Source organism: Paramisgurnus dabryanus, chromosome 24 (genome assembly GCF_030506205.2).
Source record: "Paramisgurnus dabryanus chromosome 24, PD_genome_1.1, whole genome shotgun sequence".
Classification (NCBI taxonomy): Eukaryota; Metazoa; Chordata; class Actinopteri; order Cypriniformes; family Cobitidae; genus Paramisgurnus; species Paramisgurnus dabryanus.
Genome location: NC_133360.1, coordinates 14,588,493 through 14,604,658, shown reverse-complemented (window position 1 = coordinate 14,604,658; position 16,166 = coordinate 14,588,493). Strand labels below are relative to the sequence as shown.

General features: G+C 38.5%; 1 protein-coding gene across 2 annotated transcripts in view; it reads left to right on the top strand.

Moving 5' to 3' along the window:
• The first annotated feature begins 484 nt into the window (after positions 1–484).
• celf5a (cugbp, Elav-like family member 5a) overlaps positions 485–16,166 on the top strand; it is a 268,110-nt gene continuing 252,428 nt past the window's right edge. For both annotated transcript variants that reach the window (XM_065246530.2, XM_065246529.2), the window contains exon 1: positions 485–917. In XM_065246530.2, the coding sequence (XP_065102602.1) occupies positions 560–917 (358 nt within the window). In that variant the 5' untranslated portion in view covers positions 485–559. The remainder of the gene's footprint in view (positions 918–16,166) is intronic.

Below are 16,166 nucleotides of genomic sequence, written 5' to 3'. Positions count from 1 at the left end.
TTTATAATAGTATTTTATAACCAATATTGTATTAGCAAAAAAGTTAACCATTTGAACTATGAGTTCCAGACAACTCTGATTTAAGATATTTCCCACTTAAAAATAAAAGTATTTGTTAACATTACAACGTTACAACCAGCTTATGCTGGTCTTAGCTGGATTTTTCAGTAGGGATGATGATGATAGTAACACCAAAACATTTAAAGTCTTTAGTATTCCTGTCTAAAATCTGGTATTGCTTTCTATTTATTGTGTGCCTCCGAACTTGCAGTTATTCCTATTAATATTGTTACTGTCGAACATAACAGTATTTAAAATACACATTTTCCTAAGCACGCGGACTTATAATGGCCTTAGTTGGACACTGGGTGTCGCTCAGGAGCAAAAAATGTCTCGTTTCCCTGTCTGTCTCCCCCACCCCCCTTTAACATCTACTGTCTGTGTGTGTATCGCCTAGAAAGTAAGTCTGTGTTTCCAGCTGACTGCTCGCTCGCTCTCTCTCAGTGTGTGTGTATGTGTGTGTTGTCATTATTATTATCCAGTCTGCTCCCAGCTCAGAATGGCCAGATTCACTCAGACTGAGACAAGAACGGAACAGCACCCACAGCCGCCCCATCCCGCATACTCCAGCCTGCTTTTCACTGGACCCGGGGCAGCACCGACCCAACATCCACTCGTCCTTATCCCGCACCAGCACCAGTACGCTCAGTTCCCATTTCCTAAACCCATGAACGGGTCAGAATCCATCTCCATTCATCCGGAGAACGGCACCATGAAAGACCAAGATGCCATAAAACTCTTTATCGGGCAAATACCGCGAAACCTTGAAGAAAAAGACCTAAAGCCCCTATTTGAACAGTTTGGGAAAATCCACGAATTGACAGTACTAAAGGACCGCTACACCGGCATGCACAAAGGTAAACGCGTGAACTCATATCAGTGATTCTGATAGGAGCGCTGTGATTTTTATTTTTTTGTGTAAAGATTATTTTTAATGACACATTAATATTATACGTTATAAATATAAGATTATTTTGCACGAATTAATCCATATATGGAGTATGCTTTATTTTGCGTAATATTTATATGCATGATATTTGTGTGGTCCACTGTCACGACACACACTGCTGAAATTTGGACGTTAGACCCTTGCATTCACTATTACATTTAACTTAACATAATAGTTTTGCACCTCAGTATTGCCTATGTATATTTATTTCTATTTAATTGTGATTAATTTGTCTTGCTGTCTTAAAAACTGGGGCAAAATAGGCTCGCCGGAAAAATCATGTTTTCTTCTTTATTTTCCCTGTCAAATGTTGCAAACGCTAACTAATGCGCGACACTGCACAGGGTTTAAGTATGAGATCAAATTTGCACCAAACGCACGTTTGGTTGTGCGTCATTAAGTAAACTACTACGACCAGCGCGCTCTACATTGTGACGTGACGCTCCACTTTACGATTGATTGACATAGCAGACGTCATAACCCCCCTCAAACAAATAGACAATGACTAAAATTAAACCTCCATTTCGGTGTAATCTGTCGACGTGGGCGACGTATCAGTTGTTCTCCTCGAGCGATGTGTTTCTGAAACAAAATGTTCACATTTGTCTTAGTTAGTGTCAGTTGCTATTAAGCTTCATATCGGCGGCGTGTTTATAATTATGCTAATATGGCTGTATTTGCTCAAGCGCTCATCCACGATATTCACTCCCCTTGAGTAACACAGTTAGGGTTTAACTGTGGTAAACACGTCGACGTGATGATAATGTAGCCTATAGTTTGATTTCAGTGAGGTGAGTACAAAACTAACTTGGGCCTAAGCCAGTATGTTTAAGCTGACAGAAAGATGTATAATTTTAGTCATGTCACAATTGTTTAGGTTTTGTGATGTATTACCAATTAAGGTATTAGTTTTAGAGAGGATAGGAACGTAAATTCTTACCACAAGTCGACCGTTCCGACCGTCAATGAAAAGGCGCCAATTCTGAGGAGAAATTGTACACCTGCACGAGCCCTTCAATCGAGCAATCCTTGGGGATCAATGGGCGTCGTGGTGACATGGAAATTCTTAAATTATTTGTAGTCTTAGCTTGTGTAACAAGTAATACAAGACAGAAACACAAGGGAGCATCCATTCTGAGATGACAGTAAAGCTGGTATAGTATCTATCCAGTAGCCGAATGGTTTAAAATATTAGGCTGGCATTCAATGACTAGCATGATGTGTGAACCCTGGTTTTGGGCTAGGTCATAATTATGGCTGATTTTAAACATTTTCTTAAGCATAACATAAGCAGTTGTTTATAAAACATTGTCTAATTTAAGTACTAAAATATGTTTGTTTAACGCTACAGATTTAATTTGGTTTAATATGGGCTTATAAACAAATAATTATATTTTCCCAGTCACATTCTATATTTGATTGTGACATGTTACATTTATTCTGGCTATACATTGTAGTTAAGTGCAGATTGCAACATCGTAGGCCCAGATTTTTTTGTACTTGAAACTACCCGATTTCACCGTTGATGTAGTTGCCAGTGGGTTTTTAAAGAACCATACCGAGTTATTTTGTCCCCAGGATGGATGGTTTTTGTCATCTTATGGATTATTCTATAAGGGGATGTGAATATAAGTACAAGTCAGCATATCCTCATGCAATCTTGAGAGTAAGCTCAAAATGGAATGCATTGGTGATGTAGACCACCGGGTTGTTGAAACGTTTGGCCTAAATGTGACAAAGGATGCTAATGTAATTTTTTGCAATACAAAAATAGAGTACGCATTCATCCATAGGAAAGATACTTTAAGCAACAGATGCAAAAGTGAATGTTCATCTTAATGCCAGTACTCATTCTGCATTGCACTTACGGTAAAAAAAACACAGAAGTAAATCCGGTTTGAGTGGTTTTAGCAGAGCTGTGCCTCTTGTTATTTTACACATTTGTGTTTTAAGAGGTTCTTCTCTCTTAAGAAATAATAAGTAGGCCCATAGAATGTGAGTTTGTGGAGGGAGGGGGTAAATGGGCAATAGGTGCGGACATTTTTCAGAGCTACAGTAAGTCAACCTGCTAATCCACTCAGGAAAACATAGCATTAGTTTGCTAAGCGTGGTAATAAAGCATGGCTGTAATGACTGGGGATTAGCGACTGTAGTTATTGTCAGAGGTTTCGGTCCCTCAGATCGGTTAGTTTGTCCCTTTACAGTGCCTGCTTTTTCGCAATTAAAGCACGCGGTACTTGTCTTACCCTGCGGTGTTCAATGTGAAAAAAACTATTGTGAGAGAGCTGTTCCTTGGGCCTAACAATTGCCGTCTCTTGATTTGTATTACCATGTGAACATTACGCCTTCAGGCTTCTCACCTGTATTCACTTGAGCTTGGCATTTTAATGTAGCAGTTTAATGAAGTTGTGTGTGTGTGTGTGTGTGTCACTATATTCATATATATATGTAGTAAGGTGCTATCGACTGTTGTTATAGTAACGTGTTCATGTATTACGCCTGCAGTTTGTCCATGCTGAAGCTGGCAAAGCTTTATACCAGCATTTATAATCTTACATGCTGTGTGTAGACTAAACTAGATTAATAGACTATTGTTGCTTTGCTTTGAAAGCATCTTACCCCTATTTTAAAGGTGATGTTCAAGGATAAGCTAGTGTTCACCTTAATTTACAACGCGATGAACATTTGAACACTACAAACACACAGTTTCCCTATACGAAGCCTGATAGAGAATATCCGACTGTTGTTAATGCAGACGCTTCGCCATCTGCTATTATGAGGTGTCAATAAGTAATAGCCGTCAAGGGGACAATTGTGCTAATGCGTTTATGAGTGAAGGAGAAATAAGATGAAAATCTCAGAAATAATCGTTGAAAATATAAAAAGGGTTTTAATATTTAGCCGTCCTCATGTGGACGGATTTAACTGCAGGGAGACTGCAAAGTCTAAAAGCATGCTTGTGCAAAGCATGTGTTGAGGTTTCTTAGATACAGAAATGGAAGATATTATTTTGAGATGGAAAATAACTAAGACATTTAAGATACATGTTAAAATACATACAAACATATTAAGATTAGTAAAGATATAGATTATTAAGTTGTTAAGTGTTTTTGGCTCTGGGAGTCAAGTATAGCTTCTTTATGGCTTAAAAGTAGTCTGACAGTCTAAACACCCAAATATGTGTAAATACTCTAGTACACAACAAGGCTGCTTCATAAAAAATGCAATGCTTCAGCCTCTCTCCAGGCGGGAACCGTTGATGTGAATGTCAAAATGAAAGTTCCCCTTCTCCACCGGTGAGCTTTGCTTTTAACTCCCTTTTTATATGAACTGGCCACTTAGCTCCCCTTTACCTGTCTTTAGATGAACTTTCTTCCATACGGAGGATGCTATTTCTTTCTTTAAATGGAAAATGTGTGTTTTTAAGGCTATTTCCATTCATCAGCAGATGGCACTTACTGTACAGTATAGAGTAGACATCCCTCTGTGGAAAGAGGTTCAATGACCCTGCGTAACCTCTTCGTTTTATGTGGGCCGAGCATAAAACACAAAAAGAAAGTTATTGATGCGCTATTCTGAGATACAGCAAATCTCTCCCTAGTGACTGTCTTTATGGAAGATAATAACCCAATCTTGGTAATGTTATTTGGTAATAGAAACCCCACTATATTCCCTGTACATAATGCTGTGTGTTTGCATTTTAAAATATTACTCGCGTCACTGTGACATCAACAGCAACACTGGCTCAACCAATAATGTGAGTTTGGGGTGGGACTTGTTTATGGGAGAGTTTATTTTTGCAATTGTGCTTGGTGGCGCTAACGGCACAGATTTAAACAGAGAGTTCAGCCGAAATTAATATTCTGTCATCATTTTCTCATCCTCATGTTGTTCTAAACCTGTATGAATTTATTCTGATGAACACAAAAGAAGATATTTTGATAAATGATGGTAAGCACACAGCTGATTGTAACTATTGACATTTATAGTAGGAAAACAAATATTATGGAAGTATTGTGATGAATGATAAAGAAGATATTTTGATAAATGATGGTAAGCACACAGTACCCATTGAATTCCATCGTATTTGTTTTTCCTACTATGAAAGTCAATGCTTACAATCAGCTGTGTGCTCATCATCATTTATCAAAATATCTTTTGTTTTCATCAGAAAAAATAAATTCATACAGGTTTAAAACAACATGAGGATAGGAAAATGAAGGTAGAATTTTACTTTTGGGAGAATTTTCCTTTTAAATAGCTAGATTTTTCTTACTACATTGAAAAAGTCCTGGTGGCACCTACATTTTTAAAGGAATAGTTCACCCAAAAATGAAAATAATGTCATTAACGACTTTCATGTCGTTCAATGTCGCTTGTTGTCCCTTCATTGACAATCTATGTAAGGTATACTGTCCATGTCCAGAAAGGTAATAAAAACATCATCAAAGTAGTCCATGTGACATCAGTGGGTCAGTTAGAATGTGTTGAAGCATCAAAAATACATTTTGGTCCATAAATAACAAAAAATTACGACTTTATTCAGCATTGTCTTCTCTTCCGCGTCTGTTGTGAAGCGCATGCGCGAGACTAAAGACACGTGACTGCAGTGACATTGATGACGTACGACGCAGCTGACGTGTTATCTGGTGCACCCCAGCTGTTTTTTTTTGTTTTGTTTTTTGCAGCCGGACTTCGTTTACAGTCTGTGGTAGATGCACACTGTAAGTTTGAAAACTTTGCAGACATTTCTGAGGATAACACAACAGATGTGGAAGAGAAGACAATGCTGAATAAAGTCGTAATTTTTGTTATTTATGAACCACATTTTTTTTTTCGATGCTTCAACATATTCTAACTGATCCACTGATGTCACATGGACTGGGCATGGACAGTATACCATATGTAGATTTTCAATGAAGGGTCAACAAGCTCTCGGACTAAATCTAAGACATCTTAAACTGTGTTCCAAAGATGAACGGAGGTCTTATGAGTTTGGAATGACATGAGGGTGAGTCATTAATGACATTATTTTCATTTTAGGGTGATGTATCCCTTTAAGTTTAATCAACTTGAAATTACAGTTTGTTTTATTTGTTTTTTGACTACTGAGTTGCTATCAATTCAGGGATGAATATAGAAGCCGCCAAACACAGAGTGTTACATGAGTATTTACACGAGTAAGTATGGTGGCAAAAAATAAAACGTGGTATTTTTTTTAAGCAGGAGGAAGAGCACTTTTTATGCAGCACTTCGACCTCAGCGTGCAGTAATATTGACGGAAGTTTGAGCGAGAGGGGAAGTAGTCAGGAGTGATGATGTAAGTGCTGCAAACTAAGTGCTCTTCTGCCATACAATATAGTTCTCATTTTTTATCCGCTTAGAAAATCATTTTGTGTCACCATACTTTATCGTGTAACTCATGTAACAGTCTTTAAATAGGGAAAACATGAAAGTGTTTGGTGGCTTCTCAATTCATCTCTGTTTGGATCCTTAAGAATGAATGGGGCTAGGCTAAATACTAACACATTTACATTGCGCTGTACAAAGATTAAGTGCATGCATTGATAAAAGACACATATGTATTTATTCATCTAAGTTGAGGTAAGAACATAGTAAAATATTGAAAAACTGTCGTGTTTTCCTTTAATTTTTTTAATTTATAGCATCTCCTTGGTCAAGAAAATTGAAATGAATTGTAAATGGAATTTTGCAAGGAATTTCTAACAGTGTAGTTAAATTTTTTTTTTTTAAAGATCAGTTCACTATAACGTAAAGTTTATTTTTTACTTTACATTAATGTTCTGCTCTCTAAAATTTTACGGATTCATAGGAGGAGATTTGTTAGTTTTATGCTGTAAAGCAATACAGAATGAACCGTAAAGGCGAACCATGAAAGAATTAAATTAATATACTGTATATGATGCACAAGAATAGACAATTTAGAAATTAGGCTGTTGAAGTATTATGGTTTTTCAAGACGTTCATTGGTGAAAGGGAGAATAAATGAACGTTCGGCATGGTTGACTAATAAGCAGCAAAAGAAGTTTTCCGTTGCGCTTGATGAGAACGGCTCGGAAATATGTAAATGCCTCATTGGAATTTGTGCCGAAAAGCCTTTTCCCCGGTTTCCTTTGATCTTGGGATGGAGGGCATGCCCATTATGTCAGTCAGAGAGCTGTGACAAATGCCACGCGCGCGCACACACACACAGAGCTGGAGTGGGCAGGGAAAAAATGACAGCAAAGCAGAGGGCTAAGCACAATAAATGAACACACTGAGAGAGATTGAGTGTTTGTCAGAACCTCTGAAAACAAATGGTGCCTTTAATCCCGAGGCATCGGTAGAAGTGATGAGCCCTTCTGACAGGATAGGAGAGGCAGATCCAACCCAGCAGACGAGAGAAAGGGGAAAACAATAGGATTTAATATAAAGGGGGAGGTATGGAGGGGCAGATGTTAGACAGTATCACATCATGTTAAAAGTGAGATGAAACTGCATATAAACAACGTGATCTCATTGGTATTTATAGGTACTGGTAGGAACATTCTAGCTAGTGGTGATACAAATATTTTACTTTAGATTCTTGTATTTAAAATCTGTTTGGTTTTTACAGTATAAATAACGATGAGGTCTTGTACAGTATGTAGTAGTTTTGTTATTGTAGATTTAGTTGCAATCCGATTATGAAATAATGATGCTTAGAACATTGTGTACCACAAAGAGGCTGGCAACAGAAAACGTATGTGTTTAAATTGGGACAGGGCTCTTGGTGGTCCCCCTTTGATAAATGTTCCTGTAGCTCAAATGGTAGAGCATTAAAGGAGACATTTCACAAGACTTAAATCTTTAAATAAATCTTTGGTGTCCCCAGAGTACATATGTGAAGTTTTAACTCAAAATATCACACAGATAATTTATTATAGCATGTTAAAATTGACACTTTGTAGGTGTGAGCAAAAATGTGCGGTTTGGGGTGTGTCCTTTAAAATGCAAATGAGCTTATCTCTACACTAAATGGCAGTGCCGTGGTTGGATAGTGCAGATAAGGTGCAGTATTATCCCCTTCTGACATCACAAGGGGAGCCACTATTCAATGAGCTATAAGACATCACATGTAACAAAACAAGTATTCTGTGACATCAAACCTATTCTCTATCACGGGTCTGCATTATTCTTGTACACCGAAACCCTGTACCAGACCACAGAGCGTAGCACAGGGGTTATTAAAGATAATACCCTTTGTAAGGAGTAAGGTTGCTGTTTTTATTTTAGCATCGACAAGTCATGCTGTGACACTAGCGTAGCTGAAAGGTGATCGGGGAGAGGACGTTATTAGTGAGTTTGTGGGACCCGTCGGGATGTGCGGAGAGGCCTGCTTCTCAGCACAACTATTAATAGAAATCTGTGGTATTTCCGAAAATAGGTTAAGCTGCCAGTGCTGGCATCACAACTCGCCTGCCAGCCCCTCTAAAGACGGGGAGAAAGAGAGACAGATGTAGCCCACTGAGAAAGCTGGGAGTCTTTGTTCCACTGTACTGGACTGCGTGCAACATAAGTCTGGTGGTGTCTGAGTAAGGACTTCCCAGCGTGCTGCAAGACATCTGTAACAATGTCACGTCTCCGTACTTTAAATTCAAAACGTAACAACTGATCTGTATAACTTGTGCTGTGTGATGACAAACAAGTTTTTGCATATGGATTAGGGATTGCTTTTTTGGTATGCGTAGAATGATATCTCTGAAATCCATGCTTACTACAGCAATTAAGAATTTTTCATTGTTTAAGCCGTAACTGTAGTGTCAGTGAAAATTGATTTTGTTTAGTTATTTAGTTTAGTATCACACAGTACACGACACGCACACACAAGCAACAAAGTCACGTACATAGTCTAATATCTTTTCTAGCTGCGTCGCCACAAAAGTAACTTTAAAAGTAATTAAATCATTGTGAAAGGAACCCAATAATTAAACTACCGTGACCATTCATCCTTATGAGCTTAAATTACACAATATTTTGTGATTCATGTAAGGAACTACATCCATATAACTTTGCTCCAGTACATCCCGAGGTTTGGGACATTTAGAGGTGGTGGCCTTAATTAAGGTTTACAGGTTATGCTAGCGCACCGCATACATTACAAGGCTCATTAGAAAGTCATTAGGTGAGGGCAGGGACAATGCTGTTGTCTGGACAGTAACTGAGAGAGAGCTTTAGAGAAATTCAACCCACTTTTCTTTGTTAAACATTCAACACTTTAAGCCCTATGTGTTTACACTGACAGCGATTTTATCACTGGAAGTCGCAAGGTCACTTTGCTGTTGGTCCCTAGTAGGCCGTCCTGCCACTGGTGGTTGATTGGATGGAAAGTCTTATCACACGAGATAATGAGAAAGTTTGACAAGGAAAAAAAATTTCACCATCAAAATGAACATACCTGTAATTCGAATAGCAGTGCATAATTCAACTAGCCTGGTCCAACCAGACTCTCGTACATTCATTTCATTTGTACAGAGAGTCTGGCCACGCTCCATTGCAAAGAGTTACTTCCGTTAAGGAGGGTCCATTGTTGAAGTTTAAAACTATTGGATCTGAGTCACTCAGGATCTGCCAAAGCCAATCGCTAACGTGTGGTCGTGACGTATATCATGCACCGAAACCGTCCGGAAACAACAAGTCAGAATAATCAGACAAACAAAAGTTAGCAAACCTGGTTCTTGCTCCGGCTTTAACTTGGGTATATTCGGCAGTTTTGCAACAACGGACCGAATAGCTTTTCTCACGTCTTTCTCCGCTGCCATTACTGAACTACAACTCAAACTGACGCACGACCTCAACGTCATCGTTCTTAGCCACCCCCATCTGTTCGCTGATTGGTCCTGCAGATTTTTGCAGGAGAAAACGAAACTCTACAGAGCTATCCCAGACGTACTGCTGAAGCGAAATGAAAATTAAGCGGAAGCACGTAGGAGGGCGGAGCCAGGCTATAATTCAACTTATAGGATGAAAAACATGCCATTATCAACACTTATCTCTAGTTTGTCAAGCCGCTGGTTGTTTATCATGTGCGATTTTGTGATCGCATGATTCAATGTATAATCAGCCAAAGTCCGGATATTTTTGCGGGGGCTGCATTTTTTCAAATATGCCACACTTTCACCACATAAATGTCAGATTTCCGCACGCAAATTATCTGTGGCTTGCATGATTTCATAATCCCTGCATTTTCGTAGCAAAAAGTCATATCTTAGCAGAAAGTTGAAAAATGTTGCATTTACTTCACACAAGCACAGCCATGTCCACTGTTGCCATGGGAGCGTTAGGAAGTGACCTAATCACGGGACCTCAATTTTTGCGAGTTCCCGCAGTTTTTGCGAGTTCCCGCAATTTCTGCAAGTTCCCGCAATTTCTGCAAGTTCCCGCAATTTCATCACATAAAATTGCATAAATTTCCAGCATATTCCATCACATTTTTTAAGAAAGCGTGCCGCAAGATCAAAGATTTTTGCCTGCAACAATCATAAAAAAATTGTAGAACGACTGAAAAATGACTTATGATAAGTATGAATAGGGCTACACGGTATTGACGAAAATGCTGTATGCGTTAACTTGCTTAATTATGCGATAAATTATACGATAATAATGCTTTAAGTTTGTACAATTTGTTTGAACTTATATTATATAACAAACATGGATTTCACATTCTTTCTGATGATCTTCCACACGTCAAAACACACACGCACTAATTTTTTTTTTGACTATATTACAACTTTTTCAAGTATTAAAATTAATGTGTTACTGCAAACTATTGCGGTATTTCTGTGACTTTGATATATTGTACAACACAACATTGTCGGGTAAAAATGGTCAAAAAATGGTCTCTAGCTGTCACTTAAAAGGGTCCACATTTAGGTACAGATATGTATACATTTGGTACTAATATGTTCCTTTGAGTTACTAATTTGCCCTCTTTCATACCAATATATACATCTGAGGTACTAATATGAACTCGTTAGGTGCAAGGATGTACATTTTCGAAAGGGTACCACCCCATTGACAGACACCATTTTTTTGACAGTGCACTCAAAATGGTTTCTAGTGTGAACATGGCTTTAGACAAGCAACCTCAAAATTCTTCTGTGGTTCTGGTGTATGCTATATAAATTCATGAGCTTTTGTGTTCTAGCTAACCGCACAACAGTTAAAAGTCCTTTGTTCTTAAAGCTAAACTTAAACGTGTGGGGGGAAAAGTTCAAGGTGTAAATGACAGGAAAGCTTGCAAAGTGCTCAGGCGAGAACGAGGAGAATTAGGGCACGGGAGCAGATTTAGCGGCAGGGCCTTCGCACTTAACAGGCACCTTACAGTTCATGGCTTGCACACAATTAGAAGGGGGCGCTGGGGGGGGGGCAGGAGCAATGGTGCGAAGGCTTAGCACTACTATTTAAAAAAACTGCAAATAGGGACTGTCAGGAGTGAAGGGGGGTTGGCACATTCAATTCAGTTTGCTTAATTACAGTACTGCGCCGACTCTCTACAGTACCTCGACGTGAACCGCTGAAACAGCTTTATGCCAATTCTTAGACCCGCAGGACTCATGGGTCTCCGTCGATATGATTGCTTATTAGCACAGGGGTTAAATGTCATTTTTTTAACTGGAAGAGAGAATAATAATCCTCAGCTACATTTAGAGTTTTGAATTGTAACTTTTTTTATTATTTGCGCAAAATCTGACGATACATGTTTTCTTAGAGTTGAGAATTTTCCAAAAAGCATCTTGTGTGTTTTATTGGAAGGAAGGAAATTTACCTTCTGTACATTTAGTCATCGAGTTATAGTCATTGTACCAAATTAGCTTGCATTTAATTAGTGACATACACTGTAAAAAATGCAGCATGAAGTTTTAACAACTTAATTATGCAAGTCAATTCAACCTACTTTAAAGAGCACCTATTGTCCGATTCACGTTTTTACATTTCCTTTGGTGTGTAAGTGTGTATTAGTACATGTTAACGATATGCAAAAGGTACAAACCTCAGAGTAAACGATGACGCGAGTATCGCCTCCAAAGTAAATCTCTTTTCTTGGACTACAACAAACACACAGATTGTAGGCAACAGTTTACTTTCTGGGATTGGTGATGTAGTAAAGACCGACATTATCATCATTTCTCCCGCTTCGGACCTGTAAGTTAACTTATGTTAGCATTGCATTGTGAGCATATCTTTCAAACATGGTAAGGAGCGCCACATTTCCTGCTGACGTAAAAAGGTATTCAAGCCAATCACAACGTACAGATTAGCTTGCCAATCAGGGACACAGCGCTTTTTAAATCAATGAGCTTTGTACAAAATCAGTCCGTTTGAAGAAGGCAGGGATATCTGGAGCTACAAAAATTTATGGTATGTGGAAATAATGAAATGGGCGCACTTTAAATGAGACATTATTATATTTTCTATATGTTCTCAGACCTTTAGACTTCGTTTTTATACTCGCATTAAATCGTTTTATCAGAGACGAATGAACTACCTAAAGAAAAAAGAAAGAAATTATCTTCAATTTCAAACTACAACCCATACCTTTCTAACTGTGCAGCTACCTTTGTTAATTATTAAATCGTGTTTGATCAAACAATAGAGATTGTAATCAAACAATGCGGTAGATCATTTTCACAGTCTGTCCTCTGGGTGATGTGTCAGCAGTTTCCCTGCGTGATCTTTTAATGTCGAGTTTCAAATAATTTCATCATGCAGCCCAAAATTTCCAGCCTGGTATGCAACAGCGTGCCAGTAATACGTGTTTGGATTCCAATTATAAGGTTTGTGTTGCCCATGAGCTTCACTCGCATATTACAATATGCCTTCTATAGCGTAGAGACATTTTAAATTGTTTATTTCTCTCTATCTATTTTATTGTTCCTTTCTCACTTTCTCACAATTCTTTCGCTAATATTATTATCATCTGATTTATCCTTTGCAATCCTTTGCGAATGCGTTCTGAATGCATCTAATTTGGTGTCTGGGTAACTGCAAGGTCAGATGTTTGGCACAGATCAATGTATTGGCGAGTGGAATTGATACATGTTTGCAAATGTGGGTGTTTTATAATGTAGCTAGTAGTCATATGAATGGGTGTATATGTGGATGCATTTATATTCAGTTTTATCTGGACGCCCGACAAGCTTATTTTTTTCTGCATCCTCTCTGCCAGTGTGTCATGTTTGGTATCCACGGCTTATTTCGGCTGGCTAGAATGTGGGTGCTCCGGATAGGAATGGCCAGATTAGCTCACACATACACACAGACATGTGCACAAACAGGGAATCGCACACAAGCTCATCCAGTATAAAGTGGACCGGACAGACTTCCCCATGTTAGAACATAAACTGTCTGTATTTACCTTGTCCACGGGGACACCTTAAGGCACCTCTGGCCCTGTCATTGTAAGAGATGCGGAGTGCTTTGTGCTGGCTTGTTTTTTCAGAGCTGGCGAGTGGTGATGGTTTTTGGGTACAGTATTGTGGGTGAATGTGAAACCCGAATTCAGTGAAGAGTAGCAAACCTGGTCATCACTTTTCGAACATTCTTACTGTCCATTGGTGGTGAAAGATAGCTTTACCCAAATGGTGAAATCCATTGCAAGCTTTAGAAAATAGCCGGAGCAACGTCTCCCCTGTAAGCACTTGAATTCACCATATAATGAAAATATTTATTATCTACTGATTTTCTTTTTTTTTTTTTTTCTGTGGAATACCAGAGTCCTGTTTACTCATTGTTTAAAATGTGCTGTTATATACAATGAAAGCGGATGGGGACCATGGGCTGTCAAGGTCCAAAAACCTCTATAAAACCTTCATAGATGTAGTACAAATGATTGATTTGTTCCAGGTCCTATGTAGTTATATGGCAGCTTTGTGTGAGGAACAGATTGAAATGTGTGTTACTTTTCAATGAAAACCTATAGCCTTGAAAAATACAGCCGTGGTCAAAATGTACTCCCATTGTATGAAAATAACAGCCTGGTATTTTCCTATAAACTGAAAAAATACGAAGTAATACAGAAGAAATATACTGATATAGGTTTGAAAGACATGAGGGTAAGCATTTTCACTTTAAAGGAAGACTCACCCCCATTTCATACCAGATGTTTATGTCTTTCTTTGTTCAGTCAAGAAAAATGTTTTTGAGGAAAACAATCCAGGATTTTTCTCAATTTAATTCGGTTGTTAAGTCTGACGTCATGCGCCGCTTCCAGGTCCATCCGCTCACAGATGTCATAGAAAAATCTTGCCTATAATTCACTCGTATCATAATGAAAACTACCAAAAACATCCGATCCTAATTTTTATCTCTATATTAAAATCCGAGATGACCAGACATGGATTTATGGACGTGGATTTTTTATGAATTATTAATATATTGGTGTCTTTGAGTTTATAAAATTTTTACTTAAATGTGTGCTATGAACAAGTAGTGCTCATAAATGGCTGTTTAAATGTGGTGGCTTGGAGCTGGAAACTGCATTCCTTACATCATGACTTAACAAGCAAATAACGTGAGCTTGGAGACTCCTGCGTACACTGAGTTTATAAAATTTTCACTTAAATGTGTGATATGAATAAATAGTGTTCATAATCAGCTGTTTAAATAATATCCTCTAGTGAAATAAGTGGAGGTTTGGACCCGGAAACAGCATTCCTTACGTCATCACTTAACAACCGGATAGAATTTATTAGACATTAACAGTTTACAGTTTAAATGCAGTTTAAAATTGAAGTTTCAACGCAGCTTCAAAGGGCTCTAAACGATCCAAACTGAGGCATAAGTGTCTTATCTAGCGAAATCGTTATTTTCGCCAAGAAAAAGAAAAAAATATGTACTTTTGAACCACAACTTCTCATCTTGCACTAGCTTGTGATGCGACAGCACGTCCTTACGTATTACGTAATCACGTAGAAAGATCACACGTTACATATGTGAAACGCACAATTGAGGACCATTCTAAACAATAAACTGACACAAAGACATTAATTATTGTCATTCCACATACAATGCTGTTGGTATGGTCATCTTTCTCCACACTTGTAAACACTGGAGTGGTAGTTTGCATAAGTCATGCGTGAACTTTCGACATGATTACGTAATACGTAAGGTCACACTGGCGCGTCACACGGCTAGTGCAAGACGAGAAGTTGTGGTGGTTGTTTTTTTCTTATTTCCGTAGATAAGACCCTTATGCCTCAGTTGGGATCGTTTAGAGCTGCGTTGAAACTGCAATTTTAAACTGCATTTAAACTGTAAACTGTTGAGGTCCAATAAAGCCTATTACAGTGTTTCCCGTACATTAATTTTACTCGTGGCGCACCGCCACGGGAATCAACACTGGCCGCCACGAATAGATTTTTCATGATTCCCATTTACATTTATATTTTACTGTTTAAAAATGTCTTAATTCATTGTTTCAAGCAACCAGCGCGCCCCCTCCCTTTCTCTAATGTTGCGTGCAGCGTGCGCCTCCTCACATAACCGTAAAAAGTACTTTCTTTTTCACGTAAATGTCAACAGTCACAGATTTTACTGATAGCGAAGACGGCTGATCAAGATTTTATCATGATTTGACGAAAGGTTAACATTAGTGTTTCCCACACACACCTGTTCTCTCCCTCTCTGTGATGCGGTATGCCTGCGCACGTGTTTTGTAGTAACTTACAGTTAACGTTACTGTGTATTCTCTTTCTGCGCTATACACGACAATAAAACTCACATTTCAAATAAAAAAGGGCTCATAACAAAACATTGATGAGAAGAGCAACAGCAGTAAGGCTTCAATGTAAATGTATGGTGATTTTGTCAGACGATGTTGCGTTTATAAATCAGGATTTTAGCAGCAGTTGGATTAAACACGAGGGGCCCAATTTTAACGATCTGAAATGCAAGTGCGAAGCGCAAAGCGCAAGTGACTTTGTGGGCGGATCTTGGGCGCTGTTGCTATTTTCCCGGCGGGAGAAATAACTCTTGCGCCAGGCGCAAATCAATAAGGGGTTGGTCTGAAGTAGATTCATTATTCATAGGTGTCTTTTGGGCGTAACGTCAAATAAACCAATCAGAACGTCATCCAACATTCCCTTTAAACGCAAGTGCGCAAGTTCCATGGCGGGTT